The 23,342-nt window shown below is 40.4% G+C and overlaps 1 protein-coding gene and 1 long non-coding RNA gene across 7 annotated transcripts in view; one reads left to right on the top strand and one right to left on the bottom strand.

Annotated features, from left to right (window-relative positions):
* Positions 1-10,604, bottom strand: part of MAST4 (microtubule associated serine/threonine kinase family member 4) — a 278,548-nt gene extending 267,944 nt beyond the window's left edge. For 4 of the 6 annotated variants that reach the window (XM_030258923.4, XM_030258924.4, XM_030258925.4 and 1 more), the window contains exon 1: positions 8,427-8,951. In XM_030258923.4, the coding sequence (XP_030114783.4) occupies positions 8,427-8,936 (510 nt within the window). In that variant the 5' untranslated portion in view covers positions 8,937-8,951. Of the gene's footprint in view, positions 1-8,426; positions 8,952-10,480 lie in introns of those variants that run through there. The other 2 variants (XM_072922412.1, XM_072922413.1) reach the window with 2 other exon arrangements.
* On the top strand, positions 8,844-18,683 carry LOC115491119 (uncharacterized). Its single transcript, XR_003957077.4, has 2 exons — positions 8,844-9,127; positions 17,470-18,683. It is a non-coding gene; the product is annotated as an uncharacterized lncRNA (long non-coding RNA).
* The last annotated feature ends 4,659 nt before the right edge of the window (positions 18,684-23,342 follow it).

The raw sequence follows: 23,342 nt of genomic DNA, 5'->3' as shown, positions 1-23,342 counted from the left end.
AGTGCTGCATCCAGCTGGGGCCAGTCACCAGTGGTGTCCCTCAAGGCTCTGTGCTGGGACCAGTTCTGTTTCATATCTTTATTGATGACATGGATGAGAGGACTGAATCTTTCATTTGTGGACAACACCTCGGAGCTGGGAGCATGTGTCAATCTGTTGGAAGGTAGGAGGGCTCGGCAGAGAGACCTGGAATGGTTGAATGGATGGGCAGAGTCTAACAGGATGAAGTTTAATAAATCCAAGTGCCAAGCCCTGCATTTTGGCCACAATCACCCCCTGCAGCGTCACAGGCTGGGAACAGTGTGGCTGGACAGTGCCCAGGCAGAAAGGGACCTGGGGGTACTGGTTGACACCCAACTGAACATGAGCCAGCGGAGTGCCCTGGTGGCCAAGAAGGCCAATGGTATCCTGGCCTGTGTCAGAAATGGTGTGGCCAGCAGGACCAGGGAGGTCACCCTTCCCCTGTGCTCGGCACTGGTCAGGCCACACCTTGAATGCTGTTTCCAGTTTTGGCCCCTCAGTTTGGGAAGAATATTGAGATGCTTGACCACATCCAGAGGAGAGCGACAAGGCTGGTGAGGGGCTTGGAACACAAACCCTGTGAGGAACGTCTGAGGGAGCTGGGGTTGTTTAGCCTGGAGAAAAGGAGACTTAGGGGTCTCCTTATCATTCTCTACAGCTTCCTGAAAGGTGGCTGTAGTCAGGTGAGGGTTGCTCTCTTTTGCCAAGCAGCAACTGACAGAATGAGAGGACACAGTCTTCAGCTGCACCAAGGTTGTATATTAGGAAGTTACAGGTTGTATATTAGGAAGAAGTTTTTTACAGGAAGGGTGATAAAGTTATAGAATGGTCTGCCCAGGGAGGTGGTGGAGTCACCATCCCTGGATGTGTTTAAGAAAAGACTGGATGTGGCACTCAGTGCCATAGCTTAGTTGAGGTGTTAGGGATGGGTTGGACTTGATGAATCTTTAAGGTCTCTTCCAACCCAGTCATTCTGTGAATTATGTGAATTATCCATTAAGGAAAAAGTCTTGCATTCATCCCTGATTTCCACTTGAAATTTAAGTTACTCGGTGAAGAAACATGTGGCAAGAGCAGCCAGGCTGTTTATACTGCTGAACACTTAAGCTTTAACCCTTGAGGTACTTGTAGCTCACTTCTGAACAGCACAAGTTCATCAGCTTAGTTACATTTGTACAGGAGGGCAAAGCATTCATCCCACTGCTCCTTGGTTGCAGCCAGTCTTTCAGATAGAAAGTTTGATAAGGGCACCCGTTCTGGTAGCAAAGTATAAATAAAGCCCTACTTAGCTCAGTAACCCAAAAGCTAAGATAGGTTGCTGGCTTGATTTCAAAGCACAGCTCATTTGCCAACACACTCCCATGTTTCTCACCTTTTCAGCTACCTGGTCCTCAATTTTTTGCTTTCATTCTATCAAAAAAAAAAAAAAAAAAGCGCTACCAACATTTTATGACTTTAAGCACCAGTCTCTCACAACTCATGTAACTTTAAAACAAACACCATTATTATAAAGTTTCAAAAAGAATTTTAAACGCCACAGCTACAAGAAAAGAACTGAAAAAAAATCTAAAAAATCTGAAGGCTGAAGCAACAAATCACAAATTTGGCAGTAGGACCTTGTGCGTTTCAGTCTGCAGAGTATTTCAAGCCCACATCACTATTTTTAAAGGAGCTTAGCAATGACACAGTACTGCTGGTGATACCATAACTCTGAGACACTTCCAACACATGCTAGAACACTGCTGCACATACCAAAAAACATCAAACTAGAAACAAAGCAAAAATGTTCTTCCTCCCTTCCACTTTCCCAGTTAAAGAAGCTGTTAAGAAGACTGGTATATCTCTTGAGACAAAGCCGGAGCAGGTCAGATCCCAGCCCAGCAGAACACGCCGACCCTGCATTACTGAAGTTCTTAGTAACAGGCATCTGCTTTGTCATATCAGATCTAAGAGAAAACCTCCAACCTCCAGAGCAATTTTACTGAAGGAAGATTCAACAGAAAACTTCAGGGACTCTGTTCTCATTACTAATATTTTCAGAGTCTTTATGCCCCTTATTCTTAAGTTTCCCAATTCTGCATTTCAAATTTTTGCTCTAAAGGAAGGGTAAATCTTTTTCTCATGCCTTGTACAGAAGAGCATTGCTAGTTAATGTTTGCCAGCTCTATGCAGTAACAAAAACACAGGATTAGAAATCAAGTATTCAATAGTATTAATGCTTCAGTACTGCAACCTTTGAGTACAGTTGTGCTTGGGGAGTGGGGGACAGAGTGCATAATTTATGACAAAACCAAGAGGCAAAGTTAGCCCATTGCATGAATTGCTGCAGAAAAAAGCTACCTAGCTGTTCAGCTTCCTAGCTCAAGGACCTCCTCATTTACACTGTGCTTGGCCACGCTTTTATTTTGTGCCTCCAGACTTCAAATTTTCTTATTCCCTTCTACAAGCTCAACCTTATGCAAGCTGTTACTGCTAGCAAAGTAGCCCCATCATACAGAGCTTTCTCACAGTACAAGAGTAACACACCTTGTTATGTCATGTTTACCAACATTCACTTCAAAGCAGCTTACATCTAGCCAACACACTTTGGGCTCTACTCCTTCTACAGAGCTGCACCTTTTCAAAAAAAGACGTTTCTTTACATTTGGCTTCACAGTTGGACATACAGACACTAAGGGATTCTGAAGATTAGCCTCAGGACTATGTCCACCAGTCTGAAAAATATAAAGGGTGGAAAAGGGCCTCTCAACTATTTTTGCAAACTGTTCAGATTATGAAGACTGTAATTATCAGTTCCTCACCCACCTCCTTGCAGAATTTTAAGTATCTAAATAGCTCTAGTGCAAAAAATCAGCTATGCAACTCAATGTATGCTTCTTCACTTCTCACTTATTCCAAGCGAGAAGAAAGATAGATGTTCTGGTTATAGGCTTATTTACACCCATCAAATTCTTGAAAAGAAGTTCCAGAGAACTGCAAATACTACTGATATTTTCAAATATCAAGCAGCAGGATATGGCTATTTTAGATTAAGCCCTCAACCACGTGTCTCTCCATGTCCCAGAGGATTTCTTAGACAGCAAGGAGGCATAGCAGCAGGCACCTTTAAAGGCCTAAGCTGCAGAGGAAAGGTTTAAAGCAGACAACATACATTTCTTCCATAGACAAACATACATTTTTTTCATACTAAAAGCAAATCAGTGAAGTCTTTTACATGACTCTTGAGACAGCCCTACTCACTTAAATTGTCAAGTATTTCACTTTACAGGTAATTTACCACAAACATACCTAAAAAACCAAAAGCAATGCTGTTAGTCTGGGTGACATGACAAAATAACAGTTTTTGCAGCTGTTCTAGATTAGATGAGTGTTTTATTTAATCCTACCACAATCATTTTGACCCTGAGAAGAATAAATTTTTTGATGGCATTACTATTCTTTAGTACGAACTAAAGATCACACTCTAGCAATTAGGCTATTCATCTTTCGCTAGCTTTATCATTCAGGTGTACTAGAAAAGGGAAGAATCCATCGCTGTTAGAGATAAGAAAGCCTGAAACAATTTTAGAGGAAAAAAAATCTATGGTAAATCCCTCACAGTCTGTGAATGTCCCATGGTTACTTCTGCAGCAAAATAAGCAGGAAGGGAAAGAGGTAACACAACATTACTTTCTAGCTAGGTCATAGAGATCTTGCCACAACTACCACCACCTCCATTACATGTAGATGCACATGTAAATATTGCCATCACTTCACACATTGCTTATTTTACTCTAAAGTATTTTGATTTCCACCCCTCTCCCAAATTGCACCACAATTTTGTTGGGGTGAAGATCTGGCACATAATCAGTAATGCTGAAGGGACTGTACCTTCCAAGTAAACATATGTTAAAGGATGAATGTGTGAAAGCGTAGTTTCTAGAGCAATACATTCTCTACCACACTCCTCACCTTGCTATGACTACTCTAATGACAAAATCTTAGCTTCCTAATAATTAATTCTCACCACACAGTTCTCATAAAGCTGCAACAGATTGCAACATCAACAGCAAGAAGGCATATTCAGGAGAAGAGTTAACAACAACGGAAAAAGGTTTTGTACTCACTCTGTGCAGTGAGATACTTTTTAATACACAGTATACATTAACTAGATAGAAGGAGAAAATGTACAACAATCAACTTCAAAGTTCCGTGGACACTTTTCATGACAAAACTTATCTTGTCATGATGCTCATCATCTCAATTCTTATAAACTCAAAGAGTCACTTCAGTGCCAAACACTGAATTTACAGAGCAAGAATTGCAATTATTTGAGAACAAAATACCATACTTCCCTTCCCCCGCCATTTTTTGTAGGTGGTTTTAGGTTCTAAGAGAGTTTTTTTAAGCATCTAGAATAATGAAGAGAACTTACTATGGTAATTCAGAAGTCACTGGCAGGTTCAGAAGCTTCTGGATCCATTTCAGATGTTTTGTTATATGGCAAAGTATGATTCTGAAAGAATTCGGAACCTTCCTGTTTTGTTACTCTGCTTTGTTAAGCAATGTGTAGTTACTGTAACAAGGTTTATCGAAAGGTGATGGAAAAACAGACAACTCCAAGATACGCAATTTAACCTTCAGATATTTGAGAATACTAGTGTAAGCAAGAAATCCATAGCTTGCCTTCATTCTCCTCTTAAGAAACAGGCTAAACCAAGTGAGCTTTCAGCTCCCCTATAAAACATTGACTAAGATTTGAAAGCCACCATCAAAAGGATTATCCTCCATATCCATTATCCTCCACAATGTAAGTCCAGTACTGACTACTCACAGACAGCAGAATCAGATTACAACAGAAAACATCCTGTTGCCCAGCCTCAACTCCTCTCTTCATAGTCTGCAAAACACTTTCCAGCAAAGAGAGTTCTGAAGGGAACCCAGAAAAAAAATTTAAAAACTAACCAACCACACTGTATTAGAAATGTAGTGACCCATCATCTATGCAGTACTGTACTTGAGTGCCCTTCACCATGCAATCCTGTCCTGCCTGCCGTCAGCAGTTAGCTACCCACCTCAGAAGAGCATAGGCAAATAATCTGCTTGAATTCATTTGTGTTTATGTGCTTGCTACCCACAGCGCTTCAATACACATATGTTCCAAATGCAAAGAGCTTCTCAGATGTTGGTATTAAACCCTTATTTAATTCTCATGTGTCTTACGATCTCAAAGTAAGACATCAAAAACTTCAGAAACTGATGACTGTAATCTTGTAAACTATTATTTTTTATTGCTTACATGAAATGAAGGACTGTTTTTCTTCAGGTATTTTGTGGTTTTTTGGTTTTGTTTTTTTTTTTTTTTAAGGTGAAGTTTATGCAACTGTAGGATGAAGTAATGACAACAGAGAAGAAAAAAAAAGTGATATATCATCTCTTCCCACCCTTTCCTTCCTTGCTTCCCTGCAGGAAACTCTTCCAGACATGATACTCAGAAGAGGAGTTATCATGCTTTCAGTTCTACAGTCTAATTTCTGAACATAAAAGAAGCTGACCTACTCTAGATAGCATCATTAAGCTTCCTTCACTAAGGTGGGGAGGCCAACCACTTTTTTGTAGAGTAGAAATGTTCTTACCATTCTTCAGGAAAGACATATAACTCACAATGGACCACAAATTGCAAATTAGCCGTCTGGGGTATGTAAAAAACAACAGTGTTCGAGAAACCTCTGAAGTAATCTGTCTGTTCTAGCAGATCTGGCAAGGTGTAATCTGAGTATGACATTCTGTTTTTTGACAGATGCCTCAAGACAGATGTAACCAGTTGGAATGAATACACAGGACAGCAATGAGAATTATCAAATGTCTAGAAGCACATTCTACAGGAGAAGATGAAAGACACTGGGGCTGTTTAGTCCAAAGAAAACCAGAAGGAGATAGATTCAAGTTGTAAATAATGTCTTATACAGCGTCACAGAAGAAGAAATAGTTCTCCTGAAATACCACATGAAATGGTAATATGTACGGGGAAATCTACATGTTTTCTAACTATCTATTTATTTAGTTCGGAAACCTTTTATATGTCATGACTTAGAAGAATTTACTGACAGCTAAAGTAGAAATAGAGGTAGCAGGACAACCTGTTCCACTGCTGTCTGAAGGATATTGAACAGCTGTGACAACAGATTCAATTCTGCTATGCTCGCAACAGAAACAAGGACAGGGCAAGAGGAGAAAATGAAACCTGCAAGCACAGGATCAAACACTGGACATCCATATAACTAAAAGAACTCAGTAACACAAAACCACAGAGAACATCAACATTTCATTATTCGACAGTAATTAAAGAGGATGTCAATCTGAAAACAGTAGCTTCAAGCACTTCTCTCAATGGGATACTTTCAGCAGGTGGCACATAAAGAAACCCTGAAATCATCTGTATGTACATCTTGGACCTCAGCCTTGCTTTCTTCAACCGTCCTTAGAGATTTCCATGTGAATAGCTGCTCTCTCAGCTTCAAATTAACCTCTGCACTGAAATGCACTGTGGTGTACTTGCACAAAACTATTATGCAGGAGGATTTGCCAGGTGGTTCTGCAGGTAAGCAGAAATTCAGCTGCAAACACTGACTACACCAAAATGGAAGGATGGGCAAATCAAAACACAAAAAACAGGCGACAAAAATCTGGTTTCAGGTAATAAAGGAACCTAGCAGAAGGAAATAAAGGGGACAATAAAGCTGTACAGTCTAAGCAAACGCTCCCACCACAACACTAACTTGAGTTTATGCTGCTGCATTCTAGCACTACTAACTGATCGTGAGATATCAGATTGCCTTTAGAGAATTTCAAAATTCCATTATTGCAACGTTGAGTTATTTTTGAGCTTACCTGCTCTATACTGTCAACTCAAAAGATGCCTATAATTTATCTCCAAAGAACACACAGAAATAACAAGCCTTTACCAGAAATTCACTGGTCTGCCAGCAGCTCTGAGTTTAGCTAATGGAATATACAGACTTCGTACATCTCTGCACGGTATTATGCGGGCTTACCAACTGAACACTAAACCATCTAATTGTGGTAAGCATAGCCCCAAGCCCACATGTATCAATTCCTGCCGAGGAGCAGGATATCTTAATCACCTAGCAGTGTGCTTCATACTAACAGCAGCTAGGGAGCTCCTACTCAGTTCAGTGAAAAAGCAAGTTCATATCTATATATTAAAAAAAAGTTAATATATCCACATTCACTCTACTCCTGTCATAAATGTGTTTCACTGCAAATACATTCCACTCTTCAGGGGATCATGCAGTTGAAAGAGGCAAGGAACCGGGTCTCAGTTTGAGAATTTTGGGGAAAAAAAAAAAAAAGGAAGGGATACAGAAAGGTATATTTAGTTCCAATTCATCATGCTGCTCTACAGCTGTATCATTTTACAGGATGCACCAGGAAAAAAGGAAAAACAGGAGCTACATAAACAGCCATTACTGCAGAGGGAAACATTCCTGACAACCACAGCTCAACTAGTTGAAAATAACTTCAACCAGCTTAACAGATATTCCTCTAGAAACGCAAGGTTTCTCAAAAAAACCTTTGCACATCCAGCCGCATAAAGACACAGAATAAAAAAACGCCCCCTAAGAGCAAACTAAAAAGTTGACCACAACAAAAGACCGTAAGCAAGGCACAGAAGAGATGATGCACTGAAGCAAAGTAAAGTAGCAGTCAGACAGAACAATGCACCTGGCTGGGGTCATGGCTTGAAATAGATTTAAGAAGTGTGAATCATGCAACAAGAAATAAATAAAATAAATTTTAAATATCCGTCTGAAGACCCAAAAAGGTTGTTTTACTGTAACAATGTGGGGCGGTTGTTTTAAGAGTGCTTAGTAGGTATTGTAGCTAGATCAAGAGAGGAAAGGGAACAACACGCGTTTCCGCGTATCACGCTATGGATCTATCACCCACAGAGCTCCTCCATGATCCACACAGCCTGTCATAAGCTCTCACCAGAGGATTACTGTCGTGTGGGGGCTTGCCCATCACTTCCTCCTGGCATTAAAGAGTTTGCTTTGGAGCGGCGCTTTCCAAAGGTGACACGCTCGTGGACAGGAAGAAAAAAAAAAAACAAAACCCAATACACAAACAAGCCTTCCTAAATCAATAATTCCCCTCTCCATACAAAAACCGCCAACTCTCAATTTTCGGCAGTCAGAGAGCTACAGCCGAGGAGAAACAAGAACGTCTCGGGTTTAGCCGGGAGACCGCCGCGAAGGCGCTGTTGTCCCCAGGTGGGCACGGAGCCGCTCCCCGCCGCGGGGTCACTCGCCTCGCACCCCGGGACGGCCGCGCTGCGGGCGCTCCCGACGCGTCCCGGAGCACAGCGGCGGAGAAGCAGCCGCCGCCGCCCCGACCCCGCGCACCTCTTCATCCCGCTCCTCCAGCGAGGCGTCGTCCTCCGCCCGCCCGCCGGGGATCGCCCGCTCCGGCAAAGCCGTCGCCCCGCCGGGGGCCGTCGCCGCCCCGCCGCCCTCTCCCTCCTCGGAGAGAGTTTCCGAGCCGGAGGAGGAGCCGGAGCAAGAGGAGCCGACGTGGCCGGCTCCCCGCGCCCGTTCCGAAGCCGCCGAAACTTTCTCTGCCATGGCCGGGGGCTCAGAGCCGCACCGCCAGCGTGCCCCGCCGCCGGCAGCCGCGCTCCCCCGCCCGCAGAGCGCGGCGCAGCAGCGGCGCTCCGGGCCGGGCCGGGCCGGGCCAGGCACCGCGCTCTGGGCGGGCGGCGCCTGCGGCCGGGCGGGGCGGGCCGGGCCAGGCCGGGCGGAGCCAATGGTGCGGAGGGCGGGCCCGGAGCGGCGGAGCGCGGCGGGGCTGGGTGTGCCCGGCCGGGGAGCTGCCTCCCGCCGCAGACAGAGGCAGGGGGTCGGGGAAAGCGCCATGTCCCGCGGCTGTCCCGCGGTTGTACCGCGGTCCCCGTCAGGCTCCGAGGCGCCCTGACGGCCCGGTCCCGCCGCCCGCAGCCCAGTGCGGAGAGGGCAGCGGGGTCTGCCAGAGCCCGAGATCTGCTGGGATCGACTCGGCGTGGGCACAGCGAGCCACGCTCCGCTCCCGGGCGATGTCACGGGTTTAAGTAAGAGCAGCTATTTTACATTATATAAGAGTTTTCTGCGCCTCTCACTTCCTCTAAAACGGAGCTACCGGCAGTTTATGGCAGCAATTTTGCCGTCTTCGCACCATTTTGCAGAAGACTACAGATGCCTAGTTGTGATCTTGCAGCAAACAGAAGTCACTTTGAGTGTTTCAAACGGGCATCGACACTGGGATTTGTGACCAAACTTCCAGTCACAGAAACCAAAGCACCTGACAAAAGTTAGGCATCTGGAAGCTTTTGCAAATCTTTCTGGACAATTCCTTCATCTTTTAGAACCTAAATGGCTTTTAAACTCAGTTATTGTGTCAATTTTTAAAATATTGTTTAGATATTATTTCGAAAATATTCTCCTTTTTCTTTCTTTCATGAGAACATAAATTCGCAATTAATGTGCTAATAGTATATATAATATATGTAAACCCGGGCCTTATTTGCTTATTGCTGGACCCCTGATTAATCCAATTGTGAAATCAAAACAGGCTAAGAGCTTTTATCATTAAGAAAGTCCCACAGCATCACTCTAGAATAGCTATCTTCTCCATTTCACAGAAAGACAAATGTGAGCACAGACCAGTTACTGATGTGCTCTAATTAAAACAGTATATAGTTGATGAAAATAGGAACTAGAATGAAAATCTCCAGTTTTTCAGATTTCTAATTTGATCCATTTATCCAGTATGCCCAGATGGTAAATAAAAAAATATTATTATTATTATTATTATTATTATTATTATTATTATTATTATTATTATTATTATTATTATTATTGTTGTTGTTGTTGTTGTTGTTATTGTTATTGTTATTATTATTATTATTGTAATCCGATTACTAGTGGAAGGAAAAACAATAATACAGAATTCTCCAAGTCCCAGTCCTTCATTGTTTAGAGCAAGCTTTTGATGCTGGATATTGGGTTGTAACAATGCTGATAGCTCTTTGTGGTTTCTAATCAGCATTTAGATCAGACCTTTAAAAGTTAATTTATTGTGGAAGAGAATAATAAGAGTCACTAGGGACAGAATTTGACCCAGAAATTTGCCTATACCAATACTTAATGATAAGGAAATATGAAATATACACACACATGCAAAAACTGATTTTGACGGAATGAATTATGCACATATACTGCTCCAAACCTAGCTAAATAATTTTAACTAAGCAGTGAAAAGAGTTCCTCCTAGGTACTCCACATTCTGCACATAAGTTGTTATATCTCCAAAACCTGGACTTATTCATAATTCTTGAGTCCTTGATTATAAAGCTAAACCTTTTTTTGTCAGAATCTGCCTCTGGTGTCATTCTCATAGCAGAACAACTTGCTTAATTTCCTACCTGTTCTTCAGGATGTATAAGAAAATTGCCAGGTGGTGAAAAGCAACACTGCAGGTCTCTGTCATTTCTTTCTCTTGCTGCCAGAGATGAGACTGGAAAAAAATAGAGCTTAGCCAAAGCACTTCTACACTTCAGTTATTATCAGCTGCCAGAACAGCCACTGTAATCTGGGGGCAGCAAGGAATACATTAGAGTAGTCACTGAACTGCTCTAATTTATGCCATAAATTGAAATCTAAGAAGGCACTCAAAATTTATTATATCACCCCAGAGTTACAAAGACAAGTGACAGTATTGTTCTGCTCTGGCCTCTAGACTATGTTAGATCACGTGCTATGCTAACATTATCTTACAGGAACAGAAGAGGGATGCTATGTTGCCTATAGTAGCGAAACGGGAGTTAAAGCTAAAAGCAGCAAAGATAGAAGCTTACATCATTTTCCATCCTGGGAAAAGCACTGTTGCTTGCACTTCCCCATGACAAATCAGTGAGATACTTTGTAGCAAAACACTGAATATCTGGCATGACTTGAGAAGCTCATTTTGAAAACATTTGTTGAAAAGTCCAGATTTAATAAGCTTTGAGCACCTCCTCTCATGCATTGGACTCATTTGGTGGAGAACATGGAGAGAGAAGGGTGTAGAATGGTCAGATGTCAGCTATTAGAGGTGGCTGGCTCAGTTTTGTATACATTCACCCATTAACACACTTTTTTCTGCCAGTACATTTTCAAGCAGCCATTCCCTGGTCTGCTCAATATTCCCGTTCTGTCCTCCCCCCACTACACACAGCAGTCACCCAGTCTGTGCAGTTACAGCTGTTCAAGATGTGCACTATTCACTTCTGTCATGTCAGTTAGCTTAAAACAAAATACAGGAAAATAAACAAAATTTATCTCAAAAATCCCTGATTCTGTACCTGTTTGTTAATGCTTGAGAAATTCTTACACTGTGTGATCTTGAAGGACTGAAAGAATGACAGGCTAATGGATTTGGCACAAGATACCAAGGTATAGGGGAAACACTGGAAAAAGGTATGAAGATGTATAGAAAAAAATTGTCAGCAAATAATAGCTGTACATGAGACTGCAAGAAAAGTCAAATAGGAAGATAATGATTTGCTTTGTAATTGGCACTTCAAGCTAAAGATCAGGATCTTTACCAAGAAATTATAGTGGGGAGTCAAAGGAGTAGGTTTATTGTAAAAATGACTGGCAAAGAAAGTAAATATTGCAGCAGTGTATTGAATAAACCAGAGAAATCAGAGAGAAAGACTGTGAAGCTCATGAAAAATTTTTAAAAGGTGGGACAATGGTTTCAGCAGGGTAAACATCTGTCCCATATTACAGCTTTAATGAGTCAAATACAAAAAGTAGAGCTTTTTAGTGGCTACTGACATCAGTTGTCTACAAATCATTGCTTATTTGATCTAGGCAATGGTCCATCAAATTCTTTTTTATACTGCCTAGAATAGTCTTCTTCCTCTTTGATTCTGAATATTTAGGCAAAAGTCTACCTCTGGTAAGAAACAGTTTTCAAAATACACTGACAGTGGGGTTAGCACCTGAGAAAATCCCTAGGCAAAAACTGACTGATGTGGCAAATGCAAGGCTCTCCAAATAAGACAGTTACACTATCAGCACTGTGCTGTGCTGATAGCGCTGTGCTTCCCTTTCTTCATAGTAAATGTGCATTAAGCCTGACCTGGAAGAACCACTTCTTTGGATGAATAAGTCTCTGTGCTTACTCAGTTCTTGCCCTCCCTGTTGAGACTGCCAACAGCATTGCCAATTAGTGCCAATCCTGAATGCAGATTGTAATACGAATAGGCCTTTCAATATTTAATTCTAGACTTTTGCACTGGTGGTATATAAATGTTTCATTAGTGCTTTCCTTCCTTTCTGCCATTTTTTCTCTGCAAAAGAAGCAAAGCTGTCTATCTGAAGTACTAGCAGAAAATGAGCAAACAGCAACTTGTACTTTTAAGTGCTCCTCCCAGCTCTAGCTGTAAACTCTGGAATGAGAGTTCTTTTTTTTGGGAATCCTGATTTATTGAGAATGCGTGTTACAGGGTCATAAAGACAACACTCAGTTTTTATGTGATGTGTTTTATCACTACATATTCACTCTCAACCAATATCCAAGATCAGGAATTCAAAAGCTTTCATTTGATGGTGTTCAACTCACTGGTGTTAATGACAGGAATACTCAACAACACAAACAGCAGTGGTAGGCTGGAAGAGAATAAAAACATGTATAAGGACAATCTCATCTCTGGACTGAGGCAGGTATCACCAAACATACAGCTTCGTTTGGAGATCCCTTCTTTTTATCTCTGAAAATCTCCTTAGAGCTTAGGATACTTCAGAGTAAACAGAATCCACTTTGTATCTCCCTAAGAGAATCAGTTCTGAGACTCTCTTTCTTGCCATTAAAAAGCCTTTTTGACAATGAATGTGAGGCACGATTTCGTTTCCCTAGCACTTGCAGAGCATGAAACAAGGGCATTTGAACATGCTGATTAGATTCAGATCATCTCAAAAGGCATTAACAAGCTAGTCATGTTGCATTGTAAATCCTAGCAACAATAGGCATATGCATGAACAGAAATATTGTATTCAAATCTGTGGAATATGTAATAAAACTGAGAAAAAATTAAAACATTTCATCTTTTAAATTAATATGTTACTAGATGTAAAATATCTTTGCCAGGGAAGTAAACACAACTAGTGTAGGTCTCCACCTGCTGTAGGTGCCTTTATCAAGTAGTGTCACCATCTTGACAGCTAGACATTATGTGATCTGGACTAAACAGTGCAATTGCTAAAGACCCTTTTCCCAGATTACTGGCCCTTGAGGATCTCCGTGAGCACTGCATGAATCATTGTCCCAAGACCTGCAGAAAATCACACTTAGATGAAACCACTGGCAAATGTCTACACTCTAACATTCACATTTCTGATACCTTCAGTATAAAAAAAAAAAAAAAAAAAAAAATGCTGTTCAACACAGTACATATCACAGAGCATTGAGAGGCTGTACAGCAACACGGGGAAAAACAACACAGTGAGTGATCCCTCAAGTGTCAGGTCTCCCTCAAGGCGTTTCTTTGGGTTATACCACTATGACTAAATATCAGAAGCCCACCCTCAGTTTCAGGCAGATTCAGGAAGATTGTGAGTCTGTATGCTGGAAGGGACAAGTATAAGTTACACTGTTTTAATCTGACTTCAGATACGGAAGTATACTGCCAGCATGTTGTGTGGACCTTCTGCGCCAGTCTGCTGGCAGAGTGCTCGGTTTTTTGATGGATAGCCCTTGAGCACAGAACCTTCCGTAATTTCTGCCTCACCTTCACAACATCTGTATATCAGGGATATATAGTGACATGCCAGCAGCAGCGAAGAGCAGTGAACATGGCACAGCCCTGTTACCAGCTGGCACACAAGAGGACGGTTACTCAGTCTAAGGCCTCTTTCCCCAAATTCTGCTTTATTCAAGTTGAATGCTATGGCTCTCATAAAACTATGGGAAAACTGTAACTTCTCACATATTAACAAAGATTGTCACTCCTGCTTCAGAGTGCTGGAACTCGAGAAGTAGAAAGATGCTAATTTCCCACTTCATCATAGCAGTATCCTACTGCCCAGTCAAGAGTGTTATGAAGACCAGTCTTATGAAGATCAGATGGGCAGGAAGAGATGGTCTAGATTCAGGATGGGAATTGGAGATAACCAAAACCCCAGCTGTAGATATAGTAGGGAGAAGGGAGGTGCTCTGGGACTTACACTGTAGTTAAGTTTCCAGCCTCATGGTCTGAGAAGCATAGACAGGTGTGGACTGCTAAATGTAATCTAAACTCCGGCTGCATCCTGTGGTGTATTCTAACCATTATTTTTATTATGATATTTTTAACTCCCAAACAATGTTTTAATCTTTAGCTCTACAGGTGTAAATCTAATTCATACCCGCATCTTCAGAAATTATGCATTTTCCAGACTCCATGGGGTATTGGACTTCCCTGGATAAGTTTTGATGCCCTTGAGTCTACACAGCATCCTTCCATAAATGTTAAGGCTGTGTTTTACAGTGTTATTATGGACTGCAAAGTTTGTGGAAAGCAATCCTTCTCAGCAAGTGTTATCAAGAACCTCTTTGAAAAACATGAAAATGGAAAGTGAATATGAGATCCAGTGATTGTCCTGAATTGTCAAACTCTCCAAAGCTCCATGGCAACAGCTGAGGTAAAAGCAGGTTTGAGGCAGCCCACGAGGTTTCTGTAAGCTGTGCCTGCCCTCATCCCAGGCCTCACAGTTCCTAAATAGAGCAGGCACAGTGTTTGAGAAGCTGTGATTTTCTCTGAGAAATCAGCTATTGTGTGGGAACATTAAAAATGATGCCACAGTACTTAAATGGTATTGTTTGTGCAGACATTCTTATTCATAGAATGAGCAAAAATAAGTCCCTGCTGTACATGTAAATATGATTAATATTCACAGTTTTACTCTCTTCTAATCTCTTTCCCATTAAAGTAGAATCATCTCCCAAACTCAGAGTGTCATGACTCTTAAGCTAGGTAGACATCACATGCTTAACAAGATGGATACAATTTTTAGCTTAAATACCTCATGTAAAGTAAAATATTCAAAAGCCAATTTTTACTTGCTCTGTCTACCAGAATTAGAAAAAAAAAGGGCTGTGGGGTTTCTTTTCAAAGTATTGCTTTACCTTTCTTTTTTTTTTAACTTGAAAGATTTTAATCGCAAAAATGACCTCTTTTGCAGCCTACCTTCTATTTTGAAATAAAATATTATATATGTTATATATAACAAAATATTACATATATTATATATATACCTGTGTATATTATATATATACAGGAATTTATCCTTTATTCTCTTATTTGTACTTTGTCATTGACTATATTTGTGCCCTACCGTGTATCAAAACTCCGTTCTGTCTTTCTATGTGGAGTTTAAAGAGGGAAGAAATTCACTTTTTTAACAACCACCACTGAGATGAAAGATTTACATGAGTGGAAGGCCTGCTAAAGGTGACTGAATTCTGTTTACTTTGTCTCTACTAGAAGCTTGCTCCTGTCAAGAGAGATGCATAGCCTTCAGACCTTACATACTTTTGCGTAGGCTTTATGTATGGCATAAGTAACAGTAAAAACTCAGTAGATTCTACATCAAAATTTGGCCTTTATTTCATTTGTAGCATGGTAGATCAGTTATATATCAACAGTACTATTCTATGTCCATTGGCATACTTTGCTAAAATATTACCTCAACCATAGGTTTTTCAACTTTTATTGTATGTTGTATTTGATTAGCAATTTTATCCTAGGACAGATAGGTCTAAAAATAAATATTTTGCAGTAATGTTTTGGGTGCTGAAGTTGACAAATCTATATTCTTAGGTTCGTTTACTGCCAAAATTTAAGTGTTGTTTATGCCTGTAACTGCCAGTTTAAAATAAAAACTCCACTGACAGGAATGTAGAAACTCTCAACTTATCCGAAGCTTGCATGTTTAAAATTCCAACATTTCTTATGCTCCAGATTAGAAGTAGGGATCAACACTTAAAAAAGTAAATGCCTCAAGCCAGATTCCTAAATATGTACACAGGATCCTTAAAAGCCACTTAAAAATCTGAAACAAGGTAAATTTTATATGGGAAGCTAATTTGAAGGAGCTAGCTGTGAAAATAATAGACATTGTTGCTCAGCTGGCCTTGGCTTCCTCTCCAAGGGGATTCTTCTAGATTCTGCAAACCCACACAGACTGCCATATGTGTTAAGGAAAGTTTTCTCTCAGGAAAAAAATGAGTAAGTCCTTCAAAATGTGGAAAAAAAAGATGATGATATTAATAATAATAAAAAATATTTTTTGAAAATTATAAGATCTGTTAAAGTAAGCTAAAATTTTTATGTATTAATGCAATTTCCACAGTTGATTTAATAATTCAGCAGTTTTGGTGTCAACAACACAGATCAAATTTGCACCTTCTCAATGTTATTCTCTGTGTTCAAAGCAACACAGAGAATAAATATTTGGGTTTGTGTTTAAAAAAATCTTTGTATATGTGACATTTCATTTTTCTAGCCTCTATATGGTAATAATGTAATAAACTTGAAGTGCTTAAGCAAATTTGTCTTCATTTACTAAGTGTAGAAAGATTATGCTTCTCTAGTGACACTTTCTTCCTTTGTAACTAGTAAGTGCAATAGCAGAAAGACTGATTCACAGACCTCAAAGACAGGATGAAAGTATTCAGACCAAAAAATATGTACAGAAAAGCTTCCTGTCCTAATCACTGTCCTAGCCTAAGCTTTGCCAACACAAACATTTAAGAAATGTATCAAACTTAGGGATGTGTATTGTGATCCACTTTTAGTAGTGATACTTTCATTATCAAAAGAGTCTGCCTGGGCTGCTTATAACTTTGCAAAATTGCGCTCATTCAGACTCTATAATGAGAGTTCTCTATAATGAGAATTTAGCTGAGGTTGTGATCAATCATGTGTGTGGGTTTTTTGTTGCCATTTTTAGGCTATTTTATTTTGGGGGTGGGTGGATTTGTATTTATTGAATTTTCAACCAAAACAATTTGGCCATTTCAAAAAATACATCAAAATAAATGCCCTGTCTAGTCACACTTAAAATTCTCACTGTGACTCAATACAAAGCTTATGTGCTTTTATCCTTCAGAATAAGAGACAACATTTGGTGGGAGAAACACCTCTCTGTCAGGAATGTGATTTTACCATCCTTATGAGAATGCAGCCTAATTTCATCACGGAAAATACCTTAGTTCATAGAATAAAAACATTTTTGTGTATAACAAAAAGAAATCATTTACAGTTTGTCTGAAACGAGCCTGATATTCAATCATGTATGAAAGAATCACAAAGCCTGAGAGAGGATTTAAAAGACACTGGTGAAAATATTTAAATGCTGAAAATGTTGTGGGTTGTCTTTCCTCTAGGTTTGTTGCCTTTGCTACTGAGAACATCTAGTATAGGGTGTGAAGATTCAAACTGGAGGGAAGTCAAAGAAGCCCGGATCACAGGAAGAATGGAAATTATAAACACCAGAGACTGGAAGAAGAGCTGAGGATTATTTGGAGCAAGAATGTGGAAATGTAACAAATGCAGTATGTGCAGAAAATGTTGGGCAGAGAAGAGTAGGATCTCAGCAGAGAGAGAGCCAAAACTGATACAGGCCATAGGAAAAAGGGATTTGTGATGCCATGGCCATCAGCTGCCCAGGCACCTGCAGGTGACTCAAGTCTCTGTTCATGATTCTATCAGACAACTGGGGTGAAACCTTACAACAGCTGTAGGGGTCAAATCCTTTATGTAAGGACGGGTGCGTCTCTTCCCTGGTGTTGGGTCACTCACATTAGAAGGTTCTTGTTTATGGTGTGTTGGCCCTATCTGGCTGCCAGCCTCACCAATAGCCTCTGGCCACTCCCTCCCTACAGCAGGATGTGGGCAAATTTGTGGGAACATGAGTGAGGAAGCTTGTGGGTGTAGATACAGGCAGGGAGATGGTTTGCCAATTGCCGTCACAGGCAAAATAGACCCAGCTTTGGGTAATTTAACAATTTATTGCCAATTAATGTTTTGAATTCCTGATTTGGTAATGGGGAAGCAGAGATGGAAGAAGCAAGTGCTAGAACACCTTTCCCCATCCACTGGTCTTGACATCCATCTGCCCTTTCTCACTCTTTTTCTCCCCATGCACTCCTGCCCAGATGGTGGTATCTCCCCTTTTGTCCATACCTGCTCCTTGAGGGGATGGGAATGGTGGGCTGGATCCAGCAGTGTAGAGCAATGTTGCTGCACAGGAGAACATCCCAGACTTCAGCAATACACAGGCCAAGGTCTCCCTGGCAGCCTCAGTGTGCCCCTGGTTTGAGGTGATGCTTGAGGATGCAGTGAATATCTTGCCTGGACTTGCCAGAGGAGGAAAGAGGGGATGGTGCAGGTGCCTCTTCAAATTGTGGAAGAAGCTGGAAGAGGTGCTGTGAAGCACTGTGCTGGAGGGAAGGGAACTGTGGGGATTGAGCCTGGCCACACCTGTGATGGTATGGGGAGAACAGGACAGCATCCTCCTGCAGCAGATAGAATACAAACATTCTGCTTTGTGTTCCTTTACTGCTTTGTGTTGCTTAATAAAAACCTGTACTTTGCTTTATCACTCTCCTGTACTACATAAAGGTATCATGGAATCATTGAATCATAGGATGTATGGATTTGAAAGAACTATCATCTAGTCCCAACCACCCCTGCCATGGGCAACGACCCCTCCTGTGAGACCAGGTTGCTCAAAGTTCCATCCAACCTGGCCTTGAACACTGCAAGTGATAGGATATTCACGAGGTCATTGGGCAACCTACTCCAGTATGTTACCACACTCAGAATAAAAGATTTTTTCAAAATATCTAGCCTAAATTTCCCCAATTTCAGTTTGAATTCAGATATTTCAAAACCATTTAAATACAACTTTATAAAGATGTTTGGAAACAAAATAATTTCTAAATCAAAGGCCTGGAGAAATGTTTTCCTTTGTATTTCTTTCTCAGAGACCAAACTAAATTTCAAACAAAGCTGTTTAAAAGAAATTCAATCATAAAAATACACTAGAAACTTTTAAATAGCCCTTCACCCTTTGGAAAATTTGCCTGTTGCATCTTCAGCCAAGCTCACCCACTCAGTGTCTCCAACAGTTGAAACTTCTGTTTACCTTGAATAAAGATAAAACCTACTGCAGTCATAGGACTGTTGCATTAAAAATATAATTCATATACAAAAGACTCTTGTATTACAATAAAAAAGTCACAGAAACAAGCAGGTAAAAATAATTCTATGCTCATCATAAGGACTAAGGTTATGAGTTATGTCAGCTCTGAAGTTACCCATGAAGCAAGGGAATTTGAGAAATATTATTATTATGGACATATAACTTATAACACAACACTGCTTTTTGGTGCAATAAGGCATCTGATTGTGTACAATTACCCAGGAAGCCTTGATTATGGTCTATTCAATAAAATTCTTTCAATATTGCAGATATACAACACAAAAAAGTCTGAAATAAACTCATGAGATGCTAAGGTGAGTAAACTGTCTTAGCCATTCCTTAAAATGAAACAAAAAAAACCCCAATTTTTTCCAGTAATGTAATCAACAATTGAGCAAAACGAGGTTCAGTGACTTCTTTAATAGCAGCCGCACTTTGTTCATTCAAAAATAATGTTTTCAAGTTCTCAAAACCATTTATAGCCATTTTGATGTGCTACATTTTTTACTGTCATTGAAATGCATTTACTGTGATAATTAGAAATTATGGCAAATGTAGGGGAACTTTATAAGGATATTCAATCACTCTAACACAGCTCTAGGTCCTGATGGATTTAGTAATGACTTTTAAAATGAAATTACAGACAAATCAAGTTATTAAATACTTCATCCAGTAAAAAAAAATAAATTTGTCAGTGACATAAAAGCTAAAGAAGTCTTAGAAAGGATAATATGTACATATCTTTACACCCTAGATCATGTTAATTTGTGGAATGAAAACTTTATCGAAAACACATAAGCTATTTTTCACTTCATCTGTTATGGTAGGATTTAGGGAGTTAAAGATAATAAGGTCTCTTATCCCTGCAGCATTTTATTCTGACTCCAGGAGGGTTGAAGTCATAATCCTGTTCCATAGGGAAATTATCCTGCTATTAACTCACCATTATATTTTACATAGCAGAGTTAATGCAAACACACTATAGTTGTGTAAAACCAAAGCATAATTCATTAAATGAGTACAAATTTTACTTAAGACAACTTATGTAAAGTAATCCTTGAACTTTTCTACCATGTAGAAAACAGAGGTCGGAATATTTATTGGATACCAGAGGGCTAGTAGCAATAGTGAGTGTTTGCCCTTTGCTGACTGTGTGATTTCATCAGGATCTCAGGCTGGCCAGCTGTGACTGTGCACCTCTATTCCTCTGAGGAGTCTCCATGCAAGCATAAGGAAGTGAGTTACACATGTAGGTGTGCCTGCTGTGACAGACTTTGTCATTCATGTAACATCAGCTACTGAAAGATCATAGAAATATTTGTGCATGTCTATTAAAAGAAAAAAGAAAACCACTCTTAATGCAACTTGATGCATAATCAGTCTTTTTATATATAAAATAATTGCTTTGAGTGTTAATTAATTTCTAAGATGTTGAGATGTTACATGTTAAATAATGTGATGACTGTTCCGCAAATGAATGAATTTTTTATTGCAACAGTTCTGTTAAACAAGACTTTTTAATTTACAAATGTTCTTTTCATAGTCATAGTATTTATCCAGATTGGATAGATATACTAAAATATACACAATCACTACTTGTCTAACTTGAAATAACTGTTTCATTTTGATTTGCCAAACTGTTTTTGCCATGTGAATGAGCCAGTGTCATATGTAAAACATGTAAATAGAATCAAGAGATCTAAGCTTACAGGCTGACCTTTCTTTCTGTTCTATGGAGAATATGTACATTTGAATAGTAAATTCAGCTCTGAATACTGTAAAATTTTATATATTAGACCAGAGATTTTAATGTCATACCATATTAATATATAGCATGATTTGAAAACACGAATCTCAAACAAATTATTACTTACTCTTCCACAAAAAGTTTCTTAGTTTAAGACAATTATGTGGGGTGAAAACCTCAAAATAACTTACACCCCCTTAGGTTTAACCACTCCCCTTTCACCAATAAGGAGAGAAATGCGAGAAGATATAAGTGAAAAGAAAAGATTTTGCTAAAAAGAAAAACAGCAACAACCAAAATGACATCAATAACCACTAGATACAAAGGTACTGAGTCTTGTGGACTCCTCAGGAACAAAGAAAACAAGATGGTGGAGAAGTCCCTCCCTCCAAGATGGTGGCCAGTAGTGACATGCATGGGCCAGAAGAAAAAGACAAGATGGTGGCAAAGTCCCCTTCTCCAGACCATGTGGCAGAGAGAAAGGACAAAGGGAAAAAACCAAGACAGCAACCGAACTTCCATGGCTCCAGGACTCCCTCAACAGTGGGGGATAGGGACAAAAAAACACCTGGAAAAACTAGGGTTTTAAGGTTCCAATGATGCCAAAAACACTGGAAAAAACTTCCCAGCAAGTTACAGGTCCAATCCCTGCTAGCACAACCTCCTCCTTGGAACAAAAACAGGAGCTTATGAAGCAGTTCTGGTGGCACATGCAGGTGCTGGCATGTCTGGGAAGCTCCAGACGTGCGATGCCAGCCTCCCTGCTTCCTTTTGGCCTGAATGGACACAGTAAGTGTCCGTGCAGCTCCGAGCCACTGCTACATTGCAAGGAGAAGAACTGCTCCTGCTGAGAGCCAAAAAGAAGCAGTCCCAGTCTGGCAGTTCAGAGTGGCAAAAAAGGTCTTGAACAGTTTCGGACTGCAAAGTGCAGCTTCTCAGTTGCACCTCAGAGACCTGCCAGAAGCAATCCCCTCAGCAGCCCAAAGAGCACAAAAGAGAGCTCGTACAAGCCCGTTTCCCATTTTTAAAGGGACCTCACCAACCCCCCAGCATCTGTGAAGCTGGTGTAAAACACCTAAGTGCTGTTTTCCAGGTTGTTAAGTCTCAAAATTACCTTAAAAACAGACTGCACAGAATTAGCATTTGGAGGAAATACAGAAAACACAGGTTTGGGGTCACTTGAGGCAAAGCCCCAAGTTGACTAAGGAGCTTTTAAAAAAGAAACAGAATTAAAAATGAAAAGTTAAATTGTCCCTGAGCTTTAGGATAGCAAGCTTCCAGATCCTCAAGGAGATACTCAACAGGATCCCTGTGAGATTGTTTTCAGGGGCAAGGGAGTGGAACACAGCTGGCAGAACTTTAAGGAAGTCTTTGATGGAATGCAAGAGCTAGCAATTCCCAGAGCAAGAAATTGGGTAAGGAAGGCAAGAGACTTGCATGGCTGAGTAGGAAATTGCCAGTCAAACTAGGGGAAAAGAAGCAAATGCATGGTGTAAACTAGGATGGATAAACTGGCAAGGGTATAGAGAAGTTTGGTTGTGTAGGGTTAGGGTAAGGAAGGCTGTGCAAAGGCTGGAAGTGAACTTGGGAAGGGGCACAAAGGATGGAAGGCTTCTACAGGTACATTAACCAGAAAAGGAAGGCCAAAAATGCCTTTGATAAACAAAGTTTAAAACTGGCAAAAATGGAGGAGAGGGCTGATGTAATTATTAATATTTTTGCCTCAGTCTTCAATGGCAAACTCTCCTCTCACATCTTTGAGGGGACGGACATCAGGATAGGAACTGAGAGAGCCAAGTCCTACCCACTGTAAGAAAAGATCTGGTGTGTGACTACCTGAGGAACCTGAACATTCATAAGTTTATGGGACCTGAAAAGATGCATCCCAGAGTCCTGACAGAGTTGGCTGATGTAGTTCCCAAGCCACTCTCCACAACATTTGAAAAGTCACGGCACTCAAGGCTAGTTTCAGGTGAATAGAAAAGGGAAAACCTGGTACCTATCTTTAAGAAGTCAAGAAATTAGTGAAAATTTCTTCTTGGAAACCAGGACCTTAGAAACCTAACCTGTCAGACTCACCTCTGTGCTTGGGAATATTACTACATTTCACCAGCTTTATTGGCATAAATGGGGCTTTTATTGTACTGTTATGTAGCATCCTGTACAATGCAATGCTTCTACCAGAACCTTAAGAGGCACACAAGAGAGGTAGAACAAGTCAAATGCTAAAATATTTTGAGCTATCAATAAGGTCATTGCAATGCACATCTTTCTAATTCACTTTATAGTTATGAAAATAATTTTTA

The sequence above is a fragment of the Taeniopygia guttata genome, chromosome Z (assembly GCF_048771995.1).
Source record: "Taeniopygia guttata chromosome Z, bTaeGut7.mat, whole genome shotgun sequence".
In the NCBI taxonomy this organism is placed as follows: domain Eukaryota; kingdom Metazoa; phylum Chordata; class Aves; order Passeriformes; family Estrildidae; genus Taeniopygia; species Taeniopygia guttata.
This window is presented reverse-complemented; position numbering and strand designations above follow the sequence as displayed.